The sequence below is a fragment of the Acinonyx jubatus genome, chromosome D3, assembly GCF_027475565.1.
Source record: "Acinonyx jubatus isolate Ajub_Pintada_27869175 chromosome D3, VMU_Ajub_asm_v1.0, whole genome shotgun sequence".
Taxonomy (NCBI): domain Eukaryota; kingdom Metazoa; phylum Chordata; class Mammalia; order Carnivora; family Felidae; genus Acinonyx; species Acinonyx jubatus.
The window spans coordinates 9,125,108-9,145,232 of NC_069392.1; the positions used below are offsets into that span (position 1 = coordinate 9,125,108).

A 20,125-nucleotide genomic window follows, 5' to 3' on the forward strand; every position below is an offset into this window, starting at 1 on the left:
AACCTCAGCCTCTTCAGCAGGCTGGAGAGCACAGACCCAGAGACGCATATTCCCTCAGCCCTAGAGCCTGGCATGTCCAACTCTCCGGGGGGGAGCACAGATTCCCTGAACCAAGGTGAGTGGGTCTAGGCCTCTGTCTTCCATGTAAGTCAGAACCAGCTTTAGCCCAGGACATCAGGCACCCACAGGGGGCCATCATCCCCCATCTTGTCTACCAGGTGCTTCTCCTGGGGGGTTGCTGGACCCAACCTGTCAGAAAACAGATCACTTCCTGTCCTGCTACCCCTGGTTCCATGGCCCCATCTCCCGAGTGAAGGCAGCTCAGCTGGTTCAGCTGCAGGGTCCGGATGCTCATGGAGTGTTCCTGGTGCGGCAGAGTGAGACACGGCGCGGAGAGTATGTGCTCACGTTCAACTTCCAAGGCATAGCCAAGGTATGGGGCACGGCAGGCGGGCTGGTCCCCCTGCCCCCAGGTTGAAGGCCTGCAGTGGCCAGTGCCTGAGCCTACTGTACTCGCCCCCTGTAGCACCTGCGCCTGTCGCTGACCGAGCGGGGCCAGTGCCGAGTGCAGCACCTCCACTTCCCCTCTGTCGTGGACATGCTCCACCACTTCCAGCGCTCGCCCATCCCGCTTGAGTGCGGTGCTGCCTGTGACGTCCGCCTGTCCAGCTACGTGGTAGTCGTCTCCCAGCCACCAGGTGTGACCCTTGATAAAGGGGGTGGGCGGCAGAGGGTAAACGCTCGCTGCAACCCAGAGCCACAGCGATGGTTTTGTGTTCTTTCGACATTTAGCCCCTCTGTCACATTAAGACTGACAGCGCCGGTCTCTCTCTTGGTCACTTGTCCCCCAGGTTCCTCCAGCACTGTCCTGTTCCCTTTCTCCCTCGCTCACTGGGATTCGGAGCTGGGCCTTCCCCATCTCAATTCTTCTGGCTGTCCACGGGGGCTGGGCCCGGAGGGTCTCCCAGGCCGATCCTCTCCCCCAGAGCAGATATTCCACCTGGTGCCTTCACCTGAGGAACTGGCCAACAGCCTGCGGCACCTGGAGCCTGAACCCACCAGTCGAGCCCGGGACTCAGACTACGAAATGGACTCCTCCTCCCGGAGCCATCTCCGGGCCATAGACAACCAGTACACGCCTCTCTGACGGGCGGTGAGGAACCCTAGGCCTCACATGTGCCCCCGAGGAGCACAAGCAAGCGGAGATGTGAACTCGTGAATGTAACCTTCTTTCCTTCCTTCCAGAGAGAGATTTAAGGGCCACTGTTAACTGCTCATTCCAGTTTGGATGTGACCCTTCTATTAGGCCTGTTGAAGGGCCTCCTATAAGTTTTATCCATCCATCACCTGGCTTTCTCCTTATTGTTTACAGATGTAGTTCTTGTTCGCAGAGGCCGTGAGCTCCCACCCTGGGTCCCTAGGACCGGTCCCCATCCCTCTTATAGGAGGTGGTGGGGTGAGGGCCAGATCTGGCAGGCCAAACCTTGGTTCTCTTTTTCACTGACACTGTCACAGCTGATGACAGACTTTCGGGGGGGTGGGAGGGTCGTCAGGAAGCCCAAAACACTAACAAGCCCTGGATTCGCCTACGGTTTACCCATTGTGGCCTCGGTCCACGTGGAGGCCTGCCACTCCCTGTGCCGTAGGTGAACGCATCAATCCTGCTCCGACTCAGCTTCGGGACAAAGCTCAAGGTTAAAATGATTTTAAACACTTTACCTCAGATTAACTTGTCAAAGGATTCAGGTTTCAAAACTAAACCATTGCTTATTTTGTTGCACTCTTTAATACTCATGCGATTTTGCAGTCTGAGACAGCTATGCAAACCCTACTTGTTCCCAGTCTGAGCCAGCATGCCTGGCTTCTGTGTCTTTTGCATCCTCAGGACAGTCACCTGCTGCTGAGTAGCCACTGTCCTTCCTAAATGTGGAGGAGTGAAGTACGTCACCCTTTCAGGGAAATTCAGGCAACTACTGAAACAGGGTGGCAAGGAGGAATTCTACCCTGGTGCCTTAACGAACAAAAAAACTGGATTCTGGTTTACAGTAGCTTTATGGTTAAACCAGTTTACCCAAGGGGTGATAAGGGGCGAGGGAGGAGCAAGCAAAAAGGGAGGAAGGGCTCCTGGCCCCTTTCTTCTAAAAAATCCTTCACCACCAGGGCTGGCTCGGACCTCCCCCCCTCCCCCCCAAGCATCTAATGGCTGGCTCATAAACTATCCCGCAAGGTTTTGGGCTTGTTCTTGAGTCAAAATGGGAACTAGGAAATCTGGTGCCACAACTAGTGAGAAATTCCTTTAACAGCCCACACTCAGTGTTCCGTTCCAGCTGCTCGCTCCTTCATTTGAGGAGGAATGTGTGTGCGTACACACTTGGGCGCACATCTCCAACAGCTGGGGGGTGGGGTCCTGCAGTTAAATCTCCATCTATACTTGCCTTTCACCAGGGATAGAATTCACAGGGGGGCTGGCTCCTCCCAGAACTTTCAGGCGGAGGCTCAGAAACAAGGGGGCAGTGACAGAGTGGAGCCAGCTGCTCTGGGTGCCAGCAGAGACATTTGACACAGTCACCAGGCTGGCTTCTAGGAAACTGAGAGTTTAGCACAACTTAACATTTATAGACACATCACTCAGAAACTAAAGTTAAACCCTGGCCTACGACTAACTACTGCCCGCCTTATCTGGGGTGAGGGTTTGGTTTGCTCCCTCTAGCCATTCTCTGTGCTCCCAGAGGTCAGACCTCTGTTAAAAAAAAAAAAAAAAAACTGGGGGGGGGGGGGAAGCAGTCCCTCTTCACCACTTTAAAAACCAATGCTCCTGAGTGTTTTCACAGATCGCAAAGCAGATCCATTCCTGATCCAAATGAGCGGTCTGTTTCTAAGGACACTTTTCTTTCCTTTTCTACACAAGGCATGTTTCTCTAAGTAATGAATGCTAAGTGAGGTGTGATCCAGAAAAGTAAGCACTGTTCCTATTTCTCTTTTAAAAGAGAAAGCTCATTCTAGAAAATCAATGCTCACAAGTCACTGGTACAGATTTTCCCCTTGTCTGCACAGGAAAGGGGCCAAGTAGCCAACAACCCAAGTTTTTCCCCTCCCTGTAGCCAGAAGTGTAAACATCTGGGATGTGACCTCTTTAAGGTAGGGGCACTCACTCCTTAGCTTCTCACCATACAATTCTCAGGTTGATGCCAGGAGGCAAGCCAGGCACAGCCAACCAGCAGCTCTGACCCACTGGCTACAAAGGACAAGATCAGACTTCCGTGACAGATAACTGGGAGTCACCCACCTCCAGACTGCTTCGGTGTAAAGTGTTCAAGGAAAACGCTTCCTTTTTAAACATGTCTGAGTTGCCAGGACAGCTCAAATACCTCCTGAAAAAAAAGCCCCCTCGTGGCCTGGGAAGAAGTGACACTGAGCCAACACCTTTACTTTCTGCTAGAGCAGGTTCAGCTCGAGGGAAAGGCGCCCTGGGCTTGATGCCTTCACAGCCAATGAGCCAATGTCCCCGCCAGCCCATCGTGGTCACAGCATATCCCACCACCCTCCTCCTCCTGGCCCCGGTGTGACCGCTGCTGGCAGCGAGGAACCAACAGCCCCTACCGGGAGCCCAGGCTCTGAGTGCCAAAAGGACGGTAAGCATCATGACCCTCCAGTTATCTCCAATCACAAACAACAAGGATAGCCTGGCTGCTCCCAGCACCATCACTTCATTCTTCCGTCTTGAATCAACTTTTACAAACTAATAGTCACCAGCACCAAAGAATTAAGTCAACTAACCTGCCTTGAATTTTAGACCAGCAATCCATATGGCTTTATCTGGTATAAATCTTCTGCCTTTGATCATTTCTGGACCGTGTAGGAAAAAGGAATAGCAATCATTAAAATCTTAGGCCAGAGAACACTATTTTTACATAACAGTTTCTTTAACCTAAAATCAAGGCCTTGAACTCTTCCCTAAGTGTTGCCTGGGATTCCTTCACGCTTTTAATTCAGGGCTACATCTCTTATCGCACACGTCATGTGAGCTCCAACATCTCCCACAGGCTAGAGGAACTTGATAGTATAGTATCCACTGCCTCTTAACAAGGACACATCTGACATCCAGCGTTTGCTTGGAATAAGCAGCACATTGTAATGACAGAGTAAATGGATCCATTCTGTATCATCATAGGCAGAAAGTATTTGGCAAATTTTTATGTATTGTTTATGTACTGTACAAGTAACTTATTCTTGAATAATGCAGATTTTGCTATAATGTACAAACTGCTACACACGAATTAAAAAAAGTTTTCAGAATCTTGATTTGTTGCCACAATATTTAAAGCTCTATTATAACAGGACTGTGGTCTCTGCAAGACCCTTGCTCTGCTCAACTACTTGCTTTTCCCTTTGTCCTCCTCCCACAAATTTGGAACATTAGCAAATGCTTGTGAATCTACAGCAATAAGGTACTTTGTGCATCACTGCTTTTCAGCTCTCGGGATTTATCAGTTTCTTTTTAAGCAGTGTCTCCTGCCCTCTACTGGTAAAAGATGGGTGAATCAGGAAGACTTGTGACTAACAACACTCATTTGGGTTCAGGAGATATTAAAAAGGAAGCTTACAGAACCAGCGTCAGGCTGAGGATGTGGGATCTCAGTGCTGCCCAGCTCTGGCCAGCCTTCCTCCTTCTGGAGCGGACCTTTATCCACCAAAGAGAATGTCTCAGTCTTGTCTTTTTCTAGAGATACCTTGAACCAGAACTAAAGGTGAAGAAGAAAAGTCATTTGACAACTAACCTTCCAGGATTTAAGAAAGTACACTCAGCCCTCCTGCCTTGATATGAAGTATCCTATAACAGAAACATCTTAAGCTTGTACAAACACACACTAACTTGGTATCAGTTTTTAAAACTTTTTTTATTTTTTAATTTTTTTTAAGTTTTTATTTTATATTATCTACAAAGTAAAAGTTTTTTCCCTTAACTTAAAAGTTGAACCACTGTAGACAGTGATCACTTCATCAAACTTGATTTATAAATAATAACCCGTCATTTTGACGGTAAGAATTTACTGAACCTTTGTCAAGTTTAGTAAAAGGGCGTTCCAAGTCTTGATTTTTTTTTTTTTTTTTTTTTTTTTTTTTTAGCAGTAATAGCAGCAAGAATCAACTCTTGTTACTTCTTTTGCTAGCTGATGTGTTCATGACTTTCGAGGGTCATTAAAAAATAAATAACTTCCAGTTTCAGCAAGCAGAGCTGGGGTACTCGCGGGACTCTGAAACAGCATATGGAATTATGGAACAGCCCACAAGTTCCTAAATGCCTCTACTCGGTCCAAATATCTTCCACTGCAAGTGAACTGTTAGCATTCCTATTGGATGTTACAAGAAATCAACATATATTTTTTAAAAACAAAATAAATGAAATTCTAGTTTTCTGTGCTTCCAGTTGGTAGAAGCAGTAGAAGGGAGGAGGGAATTTGGCCTTTCGGTTCCTCCAGGGCAGCCTTACAACTGCTGTTGGTGGTGGGCTTGTACTGTAAAAAAGAAAAGTGAATATTTAAACAGGAAACTGGCAACACCACACATTAGCCTAGTGTCTCTGCAGCACACGACTGTAAACTATCCTCGTGCTACCTGAACAAGACTCAAAATTTAATCCACTCTTCCCCCTCCCATCTGCACCAAAAGGGGAAGGGGCAGGTGGGTGGGTAGAAACAAACCAGTCAGATGGAAAACCACTTCAGATAAAACTCCCAGAAGACTTGTTGCTCACGGGGTAGGAAAAAAAGGCCTTAACATACCCCCTCCCCAAATACCAGCCAAGCACCAGTATTGCTTTCAAAGTAACAGGTTAGACTGTGAAATATTGCCATGGCAGCCATCAAGTATTAGAGCACAATCACGGGGCATTCTCTCCCTGTCAGGGCACAGGCTGGAGCTAATGCTACACTCAAAACCAATCCACACACAGCACACTTTCTCATCAGTAGTATTCTCCAGAGCTACAATCAAACTCTGCCATGGTGGTAACCACCCCCGTCAGACTGGGGAGGGGGAGACTAAGGAAGGAAAACGCTGCCCTGTCCAGCCTCTTTAACAAGGAAGGCCAACTGAGTCCTAAGCATGCGTCAGCCACACAGAATGCTGCTGCTGCTTCTCATCAAGCCAAACCCTGTATACCATCAGAACACACACAGACTCAGCTCCTGGAAGCCTCAGGCCCTGACACTGAACTGATCGTCACAGTCCCTCCTGTGCACGCTCTGGCGGGTCTTGCTAGTTCTCAAATGCGGGGCTTGAAGCGCTGGCCCTGCCTGCCATTCGACCTGTGCGAGCAGAATGCTTTGGGGTGCCCGGCGGCCCCTGCACACACACGCCTCACCTGAAGGGTGCGTCATATAGGGGAAATGCGCTGTTGTCGAGACTGGAATGGGCTGTAGTGCACTTTGAGCGAGGGCGGCCTGGGGACCGCCGGGTGGCTGTGTCGTCATTAGCATCATTGGCGCATGGGCAGTTGGATGAGAAGGAACCATTCCTGACTGTACATGAGCCTGAAACAGAGAGCTCTTTTACGCATACAGGCAACATCTCCAGCTTAAACAACATGTCAACTGTGTTCCTTTCATTGGGCTGGTGGGGCAGGAAAGGCCGACAGGGGGGCCCTCAGGGCCCTTTTCTCTGAGCACATGCCCTAGTGGATCATCAAGTGACCTACTGACATGCTTCACCCTTCAGCGGGTCCAGGGAGGCTGAGGGAGCAGGCGCCTACTGAGCCTGAGTAAAAATAAGGGCTGCAACATCCTGGCCTTCAACATTTCTGATTGCTGGATTCTATGTATGTGGGGCAAGGTCATCACAAAGTTCAGACATCTGATCCAAGGGCAGCTTTCTCAACTTAATAGGAGGTGAGATGCAATGATGCTTCAGAATCTGGCTTCCAAGTGGGACCTGAAGTAGTTTAAAGACAACCTCCCTTTTAAATAGGAAAGCAGATAATAAGAGTAATCCATGGATTACTTAGCCCTCTCCTTGTCTGTCCCTCCCCTCTGCTTCCTGCCGGCACACCAGTACATCTCCGTGAAGAATGAGTCAGGGCAGCGAAAGACGTGCTGACCGAGCAGGAGGAGGAGGCTGCAGTAAATGGCGCCAGTGAAACGGGGAGGAGTAAAGTGAAATTATCTGGGCCAGACCTGTGTCCCGAAACTAAGTTATATGATAACGAGTGCAACCTGGTTTCACTGTCAAGTTGGAAAGGTTTCAGCCAGCCCAAATCACTGGATCCCAGCTCGGGGTGGGGGGAGTGGGGGGGGGGGGGGGACTTGGCAGGGCCAGGAAGAGCCCTCCTTTCCTGCCTCCCATACTGTGCACTGTTCTAGACCACAATAAGCCTTGAATGAAATGCTCTTTTTACTCTTACGTATTCAAATGGGCCCATGGCAGATCTGAACTTCCCCAAAGGGGTTAACCTTTTTCTCTTTCAGCACAAAAAACACAAAAGTGAGGTTTTAGGAACCCCAACTTACATGTAAATTCACATACCTACTTAGCCACCAGCCTCTGCTAGCCATCTACAGGACCCCAGCTCTCATGAAGCTCCTAATTCAGCCAAACCATGCTGGCCCACACCTGACCAAACTGGCTCCCCTCCCCACTATCAAAAGCAAATCATCCACTGCAGTGCGCCATACTACAGAACCCTCACTTGTGCAGAGGACGCCCAAACTTCCCAGAGCTGTCGAACTCTAGTTACAAGGTCGCATTCTGAGATTGAGCTCCAACTGAGTCACATCTTCAGCCCCCAGCACACCAGAGCCTCAGTGGTGCACTATCCAACATGAAATGGAGTTCAGTGAGGCAGTCTAGCTTAGACCTCCCCAAGAGAGTTCTGTTATGAAAGCGGCAAAAAAAGACATCAAATACAGCCAATTCACTCTGAACAGCTCCAGGGAGGGCCTCAAGGACAGCATTAGAGCCCAACTTCAGTGAAGCTCCTTATTAAGATAATCCAACTTGGCCCTTGATTGCACTGGACTTTTCTCAGCAGCTGATACAGCCAGCAACCATTGAGATGGCAAACCATACCCTTCAACCATTAGAGGCTTACACTGGAGGTGAGCTCCAAAGTGGCTCCCAGGCTGCTCTTTAAGAAAAGTGGGACATCTGAGTGCTTCCAACTTCTAGTTACACTGCACCAATGTAACAAGGCCAAGCCTTTTCAAGAAGTACAACATATGGTCAAAGTGGGTGTACCGACAGGCAAGGAAAACAAATGGAGAGATTTCTCCGAAACTCGTGTGACTAACATTCAAGCTGACAGGCCCAGGGTTGTCACCTTGGAGAGCTGAGAATTTGTGAAGGCCCACCCTCCCTGCCAGACTTCTCGTGTGTGTGTGTGTGTGTGTGTGTGTGTGTGTGTGTGTGTAAGAGAGAGAGAGAGACAGGGAGAGAGAGGGAGGGAAGGAGAAAAGAAAAGGAAGAATATATATATATATGATATATATATATCATATATATATCATATATATAACATGTACATACATAGCAGTGAAGCTATATAAACATAGCAAAGCAGACACAAGAAGGACTGGGTTGCATTCCAAAGTCAGAGATATTTTTAAGGTCTAAGATGGGAAACATTAAAGGACTGACCAATCAGCAACTTCACTGATCCCATTACAAAACCACACGAACATTCATTTAGGGCCAGATCACATGTATTTGAGCAGGAAAAGGGAGACAGGCAAATGGCATCACACACAGGGTTTCCTAGCTTGCAGAGCATATGGCTCCTTGCTGCTTATCTGATAACCTTCATATTCTACTTGGTCTTCAGAGAAAGTTGGCTAAAGCTGGTTTACCTGAGGTACATGGGCCATGTGGGGAGGATTGGTGTATGCCGGCTGAACATGAGAAGGATGAATCGTAAAGACGGTCTGTTGTGCTGTTGGGAAACTATTCTGTGGCGACTGCGTATTGGAGGCAGGGGTCATGGAAGGTGGGGTTGGTGCGAGCCCCGCGTGGTAAATGGCTGACTGCTGCTGTGGACTGGCCAGATGGAGCGCCTGGGCGGCCTGGTGCTGATGGTGCTGCAAAGCCACAAGAAAGAACTGAGAAAACCATTCTTGAATGAAAAGCAGTTAAGGTCACACACAAAGCTGAACTCTGCATATGAAAGCAGGCTCCACTGGGTCCATCCAAGATGAGGGGCAGTGGAAAGGACCAGAGAATGTGCAGGGTAGTAGGAGCATGGCTGGGGTGGGGGGTGGGCACCTCCGGTTCAGAGACACTCCTTTCTGGGCGCAAGTCCTTATAGCCCTCAGCCAAGCAGAGGTAAAACAATACCACTGCCCCAGGGAACTGAAAGATATCAAAGAGATCCTTAACTGCTCCCTTAACAAACACCACTGCAGAAGCTAACAGGAAAAAAACTCATTGTATAATCATCAGTAATGAAGTTAAAAAAAAAAAAAAAAAAAAGCCCAAGCATATTCCTTATGTGATGTTAAATTAGATTTTTCAATCAATATTTCCAAAACTTACCCAATCACCTTATTCTCAATATGTATCTTAACAGGACTTAACAGTAACAACAACAAAAAGCAAATCCCAGGAGCACAGCCTGCAGAGCTGTAGGCTGGCTCCAAGAGGCAGAGCTGCGGGGTGTTTTGATCGCGTGGTACTGAGCATTCTGCCCCGCACTGCACAGAACGCTCAGTAAACAAAATGAGGACACAATTCTACAAGACCTCGGAGTCTCTCCTTACCTGAACCGGACTGGGTGCAGGATGACTTCCACCATGTTGGCTTTGCTGCTGTCCGGTGGGAGTAGCTGAAGGCTGAGGATGTGGAGTGTGTGGGTGCAGGGTAGCATTAGGGTGCGCATACTGCTGAGCAAGGGAGCCAGTGGAAACTGAAGTGGAAGAAAAAGGGTGTGTACGGTCGACATCTAGGACAGTCTCCACTGCTCCCCTAAGCCTCATCAGCTGAGCTTTCATGATACTCAGTGTCTAACTTATGCTCTTTACCAAGCTATTTTACTCCATTTAAATCATCCATTTTCTTGAAAAAATAAGTGTGAAGTTATTACTTAACAATCAGACTAGCATTTATATAACACAGCTGTATACATTTTATGAAAATCTAATTAGTGTAAATTTACTCTTAAAACAGTCACTAGGTTCTCCTGAAAAAGCAACTTAAAAGCATAGGCAGAAATCATTCTCTCTCTCTTTTACACACACACACACACACACACACACACACACACACACACACACACACACACACTCTCTTTACCTCAAGGCCATCATCTGGCTAACCTCACCATGCTACTGCCCTGGAGTGGGCACAGTGTCCCAAGGCACTGACTGTATTGGGGCTGGGAGAAAGGGCTGGATAAGGTATGCGGCAAGGTCAGGGCTCTATTTTCAGGGCCAAATGACCACAGTCTCTCCCAGCTGATCACAGAAGTCACTCAGTTTATTCCCTGGGCCCTCCTTGCTCAAGGATCTCTCACCTTTGCTTTAAAAAATCTAGTAAATGGAATTACCTAAACTATGTGGAAAAATGAACTCCCTTCAAAGCATCCCAGTCTTTAGAAAGATTCTTACTAGCTAGAGTAACTTCAAAGAAAATATGACAGGCCACTTTAAGTAAAAATGTGTTCATTAAAGATAATCCAAAGCCAATCCTTTATGAATCTCAGCAAGGACCATACCTTGATACAAAACAGGGAGATTAGGCATAAATTCATTTGTGCACGTATTCCTAAAACAGCAATGTGAGAAGCAAAATCACAGTAAGATTAATTCATTGCTTCCAGTGACTACTGACAACACACTGATATAAATCTAACCATGAATGGCGATGAGCTGCGAAGTGTTCTCAAGATACATCCCCAGCAACAGGGGACTTCCAGACTTCTTCTCAAAGTCATCCTAAAATCCCTGAGAAGCTAAGCCCATTCACAGAAACAATCCCCAAATAGCTCCTCATATACCTCATACACACAGACATACAGGGGACTGACAGGGACAAACAAGCACTGATTTGAGATCAAGCACTCTACCTCTGGCAGTCTAAGAGGCATGACCGCCAAGAGTCACTAGCAGAGGTGGCACCAGGCATGTCCCGTGGAAACGTTATGCTAGGTTGAGGCACATGAAGCAATTCTGCAATGCTTGACACTGTAGGGCCAAAGGCCACCGACATGCCGGCCTAATTCGTTATCTCCCCAACTGTGTGTGTGTGTGTGTGTGTGTGTGTGTGTGTGTGTGTGTGTGTGTGTTTTAAAAGTAGGCTCTACACCCAACATGGGGTCTGAAATCACAATCCCAAGATCAAGAGTTGCATGCTCTACCTACTGAACCAGCCAGGTGCCCTATATATATGCACCTTTTAAAAGAGGGAAGGGCGAGGCAAAGAGCCAGTGCTAGGATCACCTGTGCATCCACTGCCAACACCAGAGTGGGCATTAATGAATATTCATGAATGCCCAGATTAAACGAAACACTTTGGTTTACACACTGAAAACATTTCCCTAATTATAAGAGTTAATACACACTGGAATATATTAATAAGGAAAATTGTGGCAAGATACTCTCTGGGTGTTTTTAGGAAGTCAGTGCCTGTCTTCTGAGAGTTGGGAAGAATGATGTGCTGATTTCCTTAACTCCACGGTCCCACAAGTCAATAAAAGTCAGTTAGTGTCTTTCTTCTAAATCATTTGCTTATTAGAAGGCCATTTTCCACTATCACATTCACTAGGCTAACTTTCAGAACCCCTCAAAGTGTCTAGATATTGACTTGGTCTAAAAGACTTGACATAAATTTTGAACCGGACTCTACTCCTGCAAAAATCTTACACTCATTTTTCAAATGTATTTTTAAATAACTAAAATAGCCACATGTGGCTGCTGATTAGGCAGCACAATTTATAGCATACTTTCACCATAGAAAGTTCTACTGGATAGTGACGTCTGAAATCATTCACATTCCTTTTCTTCCATCCTTCATCCCTCTTTTCTTTCTTCGTTTTCCTTTTTTTTTTTTTTTTAAAGTAATCTCCACCCCCAACATGGGGCTCCAACTTATGACCCAGAGATCAAGAGTAGCATGCTCCATAGCCTGAGCCAGCCAGGCACCCCTCGTGTTCCTTATTTTCAAACTACCAGCATTAAAATCCTCCACACACCCCAAGCTTCTGAAAGGTTTCATTTGTAACAATACTAAATCTATCCAGGGAGAAGCAATTCCTGAATCCCATATTCTATTTATGAGGTTTCATAAAGAGAGAGTACAGAATCTCAGAGTTTCTATTTTTTAAACTTTATTTATTCAAGAAATGTTTGTAGTTTTAATGACTTTCTAAGCAAAATTTTAAGGAACTAAAAACAATAAATAAATTCTAGCTGGGTGCTGTCTTACTAATTTTCCCACATAGAAACAGGACCTCACTAAGAGAATAATTATGTCTTTACGTCTCATAATGAAGTAATTCATCAATTTAAAAGGGTTAAAATCTTGAAATTATTTGGAAAAAATTAAAGATGAAATATGTCTTATTGTGCATTTTTAAAAGGAATCTCTGCGAGAGTACTTTACCAACAGTGAAAGGCTTTAAAGTAGAGTATTATATAATTTATAGCTCCTTTGCACTGACAGCACAAATACTTCAAGTAATCCAAACTGCGTGCATCTATACAGGTTTTGTTTAAAACACCCATCCTTTCCCTACCTAAGCACCAGCAAACTAGAATGCATCATAAGAAAAATCAAGGACATGTAAATATGCTTCATTAGCTGCAAATAAAACTTTTAAAAGTTTAATTAGAAATATTTTCCTCTGTTTATCTTCTTGCTTAAAAGATATCTGCTAACCAGTACCTCATCCAGGAACTCTTTTCCCATATTACATAGGAAAACTGGGTAGGTGACTGGGAAAAATGTGAAATCGATACTTTAATTCAATCTTTATGACAACAAAAATATGGTCTGGTTCCTCAAAAGGCCAGTTATGAAGGAGACAAAGAAAGACGGGATAGGAGGGACATTAAAAGGCTGACGGGGGAACAGGTGGAAGGGAAGAGAGAGCCAAGAGAAAGGAATCAAGATAGAATAAAACTGTAGAAGAAATCTACTGGAATCAGAGACGGGAGAAGTGGAGAGTGAAGAACAGTAAATGCCGGGCTTTACGGAGCTACGTCAAGCATTTAACTGCTTTTATTATCCATGCTTGCTAATTTAGCTGAGGAGTCCAAAAGGTAAAAATAAATGTTCTTCAAAACTCTGATTTACCTATTCATCAAACTTCTTATTTATAAAAATTGAGTTGCCTTCATGAAATCTGGATTAATGCAGGCTAATCAAAGAAGTATTGCTTTTTTTGGGTCAGACCTGGTCCAAAAGTTCCTCACTCATTGTGTTCCTTGATACAAATGTTTACAACTCTAAATACATGACTTGTCAAATCCTCATAACATTAACCACATTCTAAAATTTGTTTCCTAAGCCATGATCTTACTGAAGCCAGTTCAGTCAATAATGTTGTGCCTTTAATTTGTAACTAGGTTTTGTCATTTTGACCTTGGATGCACAAGTCATGAGAGATCACCAGCACTGCAACACTAAAAATGAAAACAAAATCTTCCAACTTTTAAACTTGATGTTAAATTCAGAAAAAAAGAAGTAAAGGAAAGCTGAACTCTTAAAAAGGGGTAAAATGCAACTAGACCAAACCATGGCAAAATGGCTTGTGGGGAGGGGGTGGTACAAGCAGCAACTTAAATTATAAATAGCAGCCCCACTGTTAGCTTCTTTTAAGAACTAATAATTCCTCTTAAGGGAAGTTATACTAAGGCAGTTAATACTTAGGTGTGATGATTAAGAAACTTTTAGCTACTTACCAGGAAACTGACTCCAAAATTATTAAACAGAGACAGTAAGATGGTGAGGATAACTACATTTGAGACCTCAAATTGAGTACATAATAAAATTAATTACTGAAACTGTTTTTTACATACTATTATCACATACAAAATTTCCCTTTAATGGTACAGATATACAGCAAGACTCCTTTTTAAAGAGCATCTATTAAAGGATTAAATTTGTTAACAATTCCTAGCACCAAATAAATAACAAGTACACACTTATTTTTGGATACCAAGTCATGGCATAGTTAATGAAAGCTTAAGTCAAAATGTTTTCTCAACACTTTTTAAAATCTGGCATTTAGTAGATTCAGACATTAAGTCTTTCTAAAGTAACCCAAAATTTAGTATCTAAAATTTTAATATTTAATATCCCTTAGAATATAATATTGCACATAAAGTTACTCATTACTGGCATACACTTCTGAAGGACTTCTGCAAATTAGTACCTTTCCTATCCAAATACCAAAAGTCCACGACTAGCCTTAAAAACTGCCCTACAAAATAAATTATGATGTACCCTACACGTTGATTTCCAAAAGAGAGCCCTGCCCAGACTTTCTCCATTTAGGAGCCATCGTTTATTTACCTTTTCACTGGTAGTGAGAGGGGCCAGTGCTGCCAAACAGAATCAAGCAGCTAGGTCATGCTTTCCTGGTGAAGCTCAAAACATCCTGGGTGTCTACCACTTGAGTATTTTAAACCTTCAGTCATGCAAAGACTGAAAAGACAGAAATGTTTCTTCCCTAAATTTTCAAACCTATTCAATTAAAAATCCTTATAAGGATAAATTTCTTCTAGCCAGGATACTGAAAAAGCCTAATATTTTAAGCTTTTTATACTAAGTTTGTGGCTTGGTTGAAAAAAAAGGAAAAAAAATGGATTTCTGGAGAAGTTTCTCTGAACAAGGAAAATATTAGGCATTTCCAAAACAGTCACATGTTTGCTTGGTATGCAAAAATTAATTTCTGAAGCAACTCAATTTTTTAATTAACTCCAGCTTTCTTAAGCTGGGTTATATTTCCTTTTTTTAAACTCTGAATTATTTACAAATATACATATTTTCAATGATTTTGTCTGGCACAAGGAAAATACTGCTCAACAAGTCTACTCCCTTAACATGTATTCTTTAAAAAGTGTTTTACTGTTCAATTAAAATTAGTATAAAAAACCCAACTCACTGGCAAAGTAGAAAGAAGGGCTTGTCTCCTTGTTGTATGGTAATTTGGGGCATGCTGAATTTGGGAAATAGAAAGGTAAATTAGCCTTTTGAGGTGTGCATTTTCCTAATTTTCTGGAAAGGTTGACATATTTATAAATTTCTTTTTGTATTCATGCATAAATCATTTTTCTTATTTTACAAGAGATGACAAGTACTTTAAACATTGCTACAAAATTAAACAAGATAGGGCTGAACCAAGAAACATTTTTCTTCTGTATTGATATGCTGAGTTCCACATGCTGACTTGTTTAAATGAATAAAATCATCTAATCGAAAGACCAACAAGGCATTCCACTGAATAACCTTAATAAAAATAATGTACCAGAATAAGAGAGTATTTACCAAGTTTAATTCAAAAGACTCAAACAGATTTGTAAATCATTATTAATAAAAACATCATTATTCTGTAAGATATTTATCAGGCATCTGGAAGTGAATCCCAAAACTTAAGAAAAAATAGTTAATATTAAACATGGGTGTGATATCATTTCTTATTAAAATGTCTACATAAATGGGGTGTAGGTACACTTGGAAGGATATGCACCAGAACGTTAACAGGTAATTATCAGGTGGAGGGATAACAGGTGCATTCTCAATCTTTTTGCCTCCTGTATTTTCTAATTTATCTGCATTAAACTACCAAAAACAAACTCAAAAAGGATTCTGGATCTAACTCTTCTTGATGGCTCTAGTTGGTAGAGAAAGTTTCATTACTACTATTTCTGAAAGGGAAAATGCCACTGCCCTAAAAGAAAATTAGGTGAATTACAAGACAAGATGTTAAAGAAACAAAAAGGAACTTCTTTCGTTACTCCTAAGAAAAACTTCTTAGGAGGGATGGGGCAATGATGAAAGTTAGATTAAAGTCAAAGAGATGAAGTTTTTGTGATCAAAATCCTTTCTAAGACAGCTAGAAAGAGAACAAGGTCAACAACTACTTAGAATGTATGATAACTCCTAACAATGTAACTGTTCAGTAATCTGTCGGCATACCAACCATCTGAAGATAACAATCAGTCTTTAGTCATTACTGTCCTTTCTATTCTCAAAGCCTTTTGCTATGGCCATCCACTTGGTAAGTGACAAAAAGGTGACACAGAACTGTTGCCAACATCTCGGTGCATATTCTTTTGTTTGCATAAAAATTTGAAAATGTTTAGATAGAACGGATCTTAACAATAAACATAATTCATACTAAAAACATTTGGTTCCTTTGGGAATATGAAATATAAACTGCTCGAGGGGTATGAGAGTAAAATTAGCATTTCTAAGCAACAAATATATCTTAAGTTTAAAATAATGTACTCTGAAAACATATCTATGTGTCTTTATCTGGCATAATTAAGATTTGGAAGATCTAAAATAACTGAAATAATTATTGAAGAATTAATGAATTTGCTTTAGTAGATTAAATTATGGCTTATACTTCATTTCCTACTGTTCTTTTTAGAGTATGGAGTACCCAAATGAGAACCCTGAGTAACCAGCAACAATCCTATGAAATCCAGAGCTTCACCCCAACCTGTCCCCTCATCAACAGATATCAATTAAATACAAGCCATGGAAATTGCAGGAGAGTAGTTCAGATCTGGCTGAGCAACTTTCTCCTGGCATTAAAAAAACTGGTCTTAATGACTAGTTCATTCCAGATTTCACTGGACATTAGGTCTAATGTTTTGTTTGCAGTATTTCTGATTTACCCATATTTCAATTGACTTCAGGGTCCAAGGCCAACTGCTTTTCAAATAGAAAAGTTTTGGGAAGGTAGTTATAAAACCATTAGTGTCTCAAATACAGTGTTTACTGTACAAGTGATTTCAAACCAACGAACATTCATCCAAAAGGAAAAACCAGATGCTGGCAGTGAGTGAACATATTGAGGAGAAAGATTCTTCTCAACATCACAGTATTACTACAATGTCTCAAAAGCATGGGTAACACAGACAGTTGTTCTCTAAAAGCAATGGAAATTTTAGTTCAAAAGTTTTAGATCTTATTCAAAGGGGAATATGCCAGAAAATGGGAGGAGAGAAATGTTTTCTCCACTTGTTAAATCATGATGTATTTATCAGAAATATATAAAAAAAAATCATAATGAACTTTTCACCTAAGCCTTTAGCAAACCAGAAAATTGTTGAAATAGATACAAATTGCATAAAAGCATACATGATGAGTCAATGGTGTCTTTTTATACATATTTAGTCCTGGTTAAGACAAGCCAATGACAAGCAATCATAACCAAAATCAGTCTGTTGATATACTTTTCAATTAAACTGTGAATGGGTTTCTTGTAAGAAAGTTTCCCAAAATGTAGCAATTACCTCATTTTAATTCAAAGAGAATAATCCACACTAGGAAGTTTTAAGTGATAATGTGGAAAATTAAGATCAGATTTAAGTTATTTTATAAAAACCATGCCTATGATCATGTAGATTTCCTACCATCGTGAACATATGCAATAGAAGCATGTCTCCAGGAAGTAAGCACGAGCAGGTTATAGGTGACAAGAAGGATGATTGCTGCTGCCTGAGTCCCACCTAGTCTTATGAACCTCTAAAATCAAGTGTCACCTGAAGTTAAAAAGGAGAAAATCTTTATTCTTAGTCATTAAAAAAGTTTTAAAAGGGTTAAGAACTGAAATGGCCATGTAATCACATGTAACTATGATTTCACTCTAAGAGTGGCACACTTTTTATCTGTATGAATGAACTTGAATTTCTCTCCTCACACTCTAAAAATTGAAACGCCAATGGGAAAACCTAACTGACCGCACAGGAGCGCTCAGGAAAGTTCACAACAAAATTTACATCTTAATGAAATCAGCACTAATTTAATGTGATTTTGAAAACTATAATATGGGTCAACTCAATGATTCTATATTACAAGATGCAAGTGGAAATCTTAAATTCTCAACAGTGAAAACCATATTATTTTAGTACTTCAGACACCTAAGTTGACCTGCACAAAGTTCTCCAGCCATAAAACTCAGATGGAGATTTCTGCTTATTATTCTTATATATACCATTTAATTATTTTATATAGGATACTTTTCTTCATTTTACCATTGCTTATGATGACTGTATTTAAAATGTGACTCATGTCTGGGGCGCCTGGGTGGCGCAGTCGGTTAAGCGTCCGACTTCAGCCAGGTCGCAATTTCGCGGTCCGGGAGTTCGAGCCCCACGTCAGGCTCTGGGCTGATGGCTCAGAGCCTGGAGCCTGTTTCCGATTCTGTGTCTCCCTCTCTCTCTGCCCCTCCCCCGTTCATGCTCTGTCTCTCTCTGTCCCAAAAATAAATAAACGTTGAAAAAAAAAATTTTTTTTAAATGTGACTCATGTCTAAAGCATATCTAATGTTAGACTATTTTGACCACTTAAAATACAGCATGAGGCAAAAACATACTTTTTAACATTTTAACATTTGTTAACATTTGTTAAAATGTTAACAAAGAGCAATAAAAATACGTAATGCCAGTAACTTCCAGGGGAAGAAGAGAAGCAGAATGTTTTCTTGCTGGAGAGTGCTTTCATTATGGTAAAACTTTCTTTTGTGCCTTAGGCAGGCCATGCCAAGTGGTGGTAATACTGATGAGGAAGAGGAAGAAGATGGCTTTCTCCACAAAAGATGCTTTCTGTTACACAAATCATTACGTTTCAGTTAAACTAAGGAGAAACATCTGAAGACAGAGGAGTTTTAGGAACAGATTTGCCAAAACTTATAGGAATGGGTTCATCTTTTCTTTAGATTCATGACCCTCAATGGCACAAGTTATTCTTAAAGTATCTTTTCAGAGGTTTAAAACAAATTAAGAATAGTCACACAAACTGAAAGAGACAAACAAAAGTCCTCCTACCATACATCGCATGCGTCTGCTCATGAGCCCCGTACTGAGTTGCTGAAGAAGACACTAAACCAGGCTGGGCATGTGCTGGTGGTGCCATCATTCTAGCATTACCCTGTATTACAGGACTATAGACATGAGGATGCTGTGTTCAAACAAAAAATAAAGAGAAAACATTAAACTATCAAATACAGTCAAGCAAATTTTAGTTAGATGTCTTAACTCCATGGTTTCCAGAAACAAGTCTGAAAATCCTAAAACTGTTTTTGGCTATTTCCTTTGAAATACGTTAACATTGATCAGCAATCTTATATGAAAAAGACCCCCCAAGTCCTTAGCTATCTACTTCACCATAACACACAGCACAACTATAAAGGAAAACCCCTTTACCATATTAAAAGTTAGAAGTTATTTAAATGGAACAAAAGTGAAGAGTTCGGTCATATCGGCCTTACCTGAGACTGATAATGTGGCACATGCTGAACAAGAGGCTGATTTGGAAACTGCTGAGGACTATAGGCAACATATTGTGTGGAATAAGCTGGTGGGGTGGCCACAATCGGTGGGCCTGCTGCTGAGGCTGGGTGCATCATGGTGCTCTGATGATGCTGGTCTTGCCGCTGTTGGGGCATATTTGGTACTGCAGAAAAGATGACTTAGTATTAGAAAAGAGCATCTCCAGAATCAAACACATGAACACGGTCCACGAGCCTGGGCATGATTGGACCCTCCTGCCTGCCTTTCCAATGCCATGCTATACCATTCCCTCCACTGCTGCAGCCACTCTGGGCTATTTTCCTGCCACACATGCTATTAGGCCTCAGTCACAAACACTGATTCTCGAAGCTCAGCTTGGACAACTCTGACTCATCCTTCAGGTGTCAGCCTGAAAGCAACTTCCTCACAGAGACCCTCTATAATGACCCCCAGATTTGATCAAATCCCTGCATCAGACTCTTACAGCACTATAAAATGTTTCTTTCATACTACTACTCAGATAACTCCTGTCTGATATGCCAAATTATGCCACTTGCTACAGAAAGGCATTAGACGTATACAAAGAAAAACAATAGTTCACAAAAGCCAATATAGAGCCAATACTAACCTTAACTCCATCTTAATTTCCTACCACTGAATTCTTACACAATTTC

General features: G+C 42.5%; 2 protein-coding genes across 22 annotated transcripts in view; one reads left to right on the forward strand and one right to left on the reverse strand.

Moving 5' to 3' along the window:
• SH2B3 (SH2B adaptor protein 3) overlaps positions 1 to 1,346 on the forward strand; it is a 35,255-nt gene extending 33,909 nt beyond the window's left edge. For 2 of the 3 annotated variants that reach the window (XM_053205785.1, XM_027044384.2), the window contains 4 exons: positions 21 to 115; positions 219 to 433; positions 527 to 698; positions 852 to 1,346. In XM_053205785.1, the coding sequence (XP_053061760.1) occupies positions 21 to 115; positions 219 to 433; positions 527 to 698; positions 852 to 1,147 (778 nt within the window). In that variant the 3' untranslated portion in view covers positions 1,148 to 1,346. The remainder of the gene's footprint in view (positions 1 to 20; positions 116 to 218; positions 434 to 526; positions 699 to 851) is intronic. The other variant, XM_053205786.1, reaches the window with a different exon arrangement.
• ATXN2 (ataxin 2) overlaps positions 1 to 20,125 on the reverse strand; it is a 126,079-nt gene that overhangs the window by 4,114 nt on the left and 101,840 nt on the right. For 6 of the 19 annotated variants that reach the window (XM_053205784.1, XM_053205782.1, XM_053205776.1 and 3 more), the window contains 6 exons: positions 19,430 to 19,614; positions 18,987 to 19,119; positions 15,092 to 15,145; positions 9,747 to 9,892; positions 8,841 to 9,068; positions 4,880 to 6,533 (listed from right to left, as the gene is read on the reverse strand). In XM_053205784.1, coding sequence (XP_053061759.1) covers positions 6,198 to 6,533; positions 8,841 to 9,068; positions 9,747 to 9,892; positions 15,092 to 15,145; positions 18,987 to 19,119; positions 19,430 to 19,614 — 1,082 coding nt within the window. In that variant the 3' untranslated portion in view covers positions 4,880 to 6,197. Of the gene's footprint in view, positions 1 to 1,925; positions 2,741 to 2,771; positions 3,847 to 4,604; positions 4,743 to 4,879; positions 6,534 to 8,840; positions 9,069 to 9,746; positions 9,893 to 15,091; positions 15,146 to 18,986; positions 19,120 to 19,429; positions 19,615 to 20,125 lie in introns of those variants that run through there. The other 13 variants (XM_053205780.1, XM_027044377.2, XM_027044378.2 and 10 more) reach the window with 9 other exon arrangements.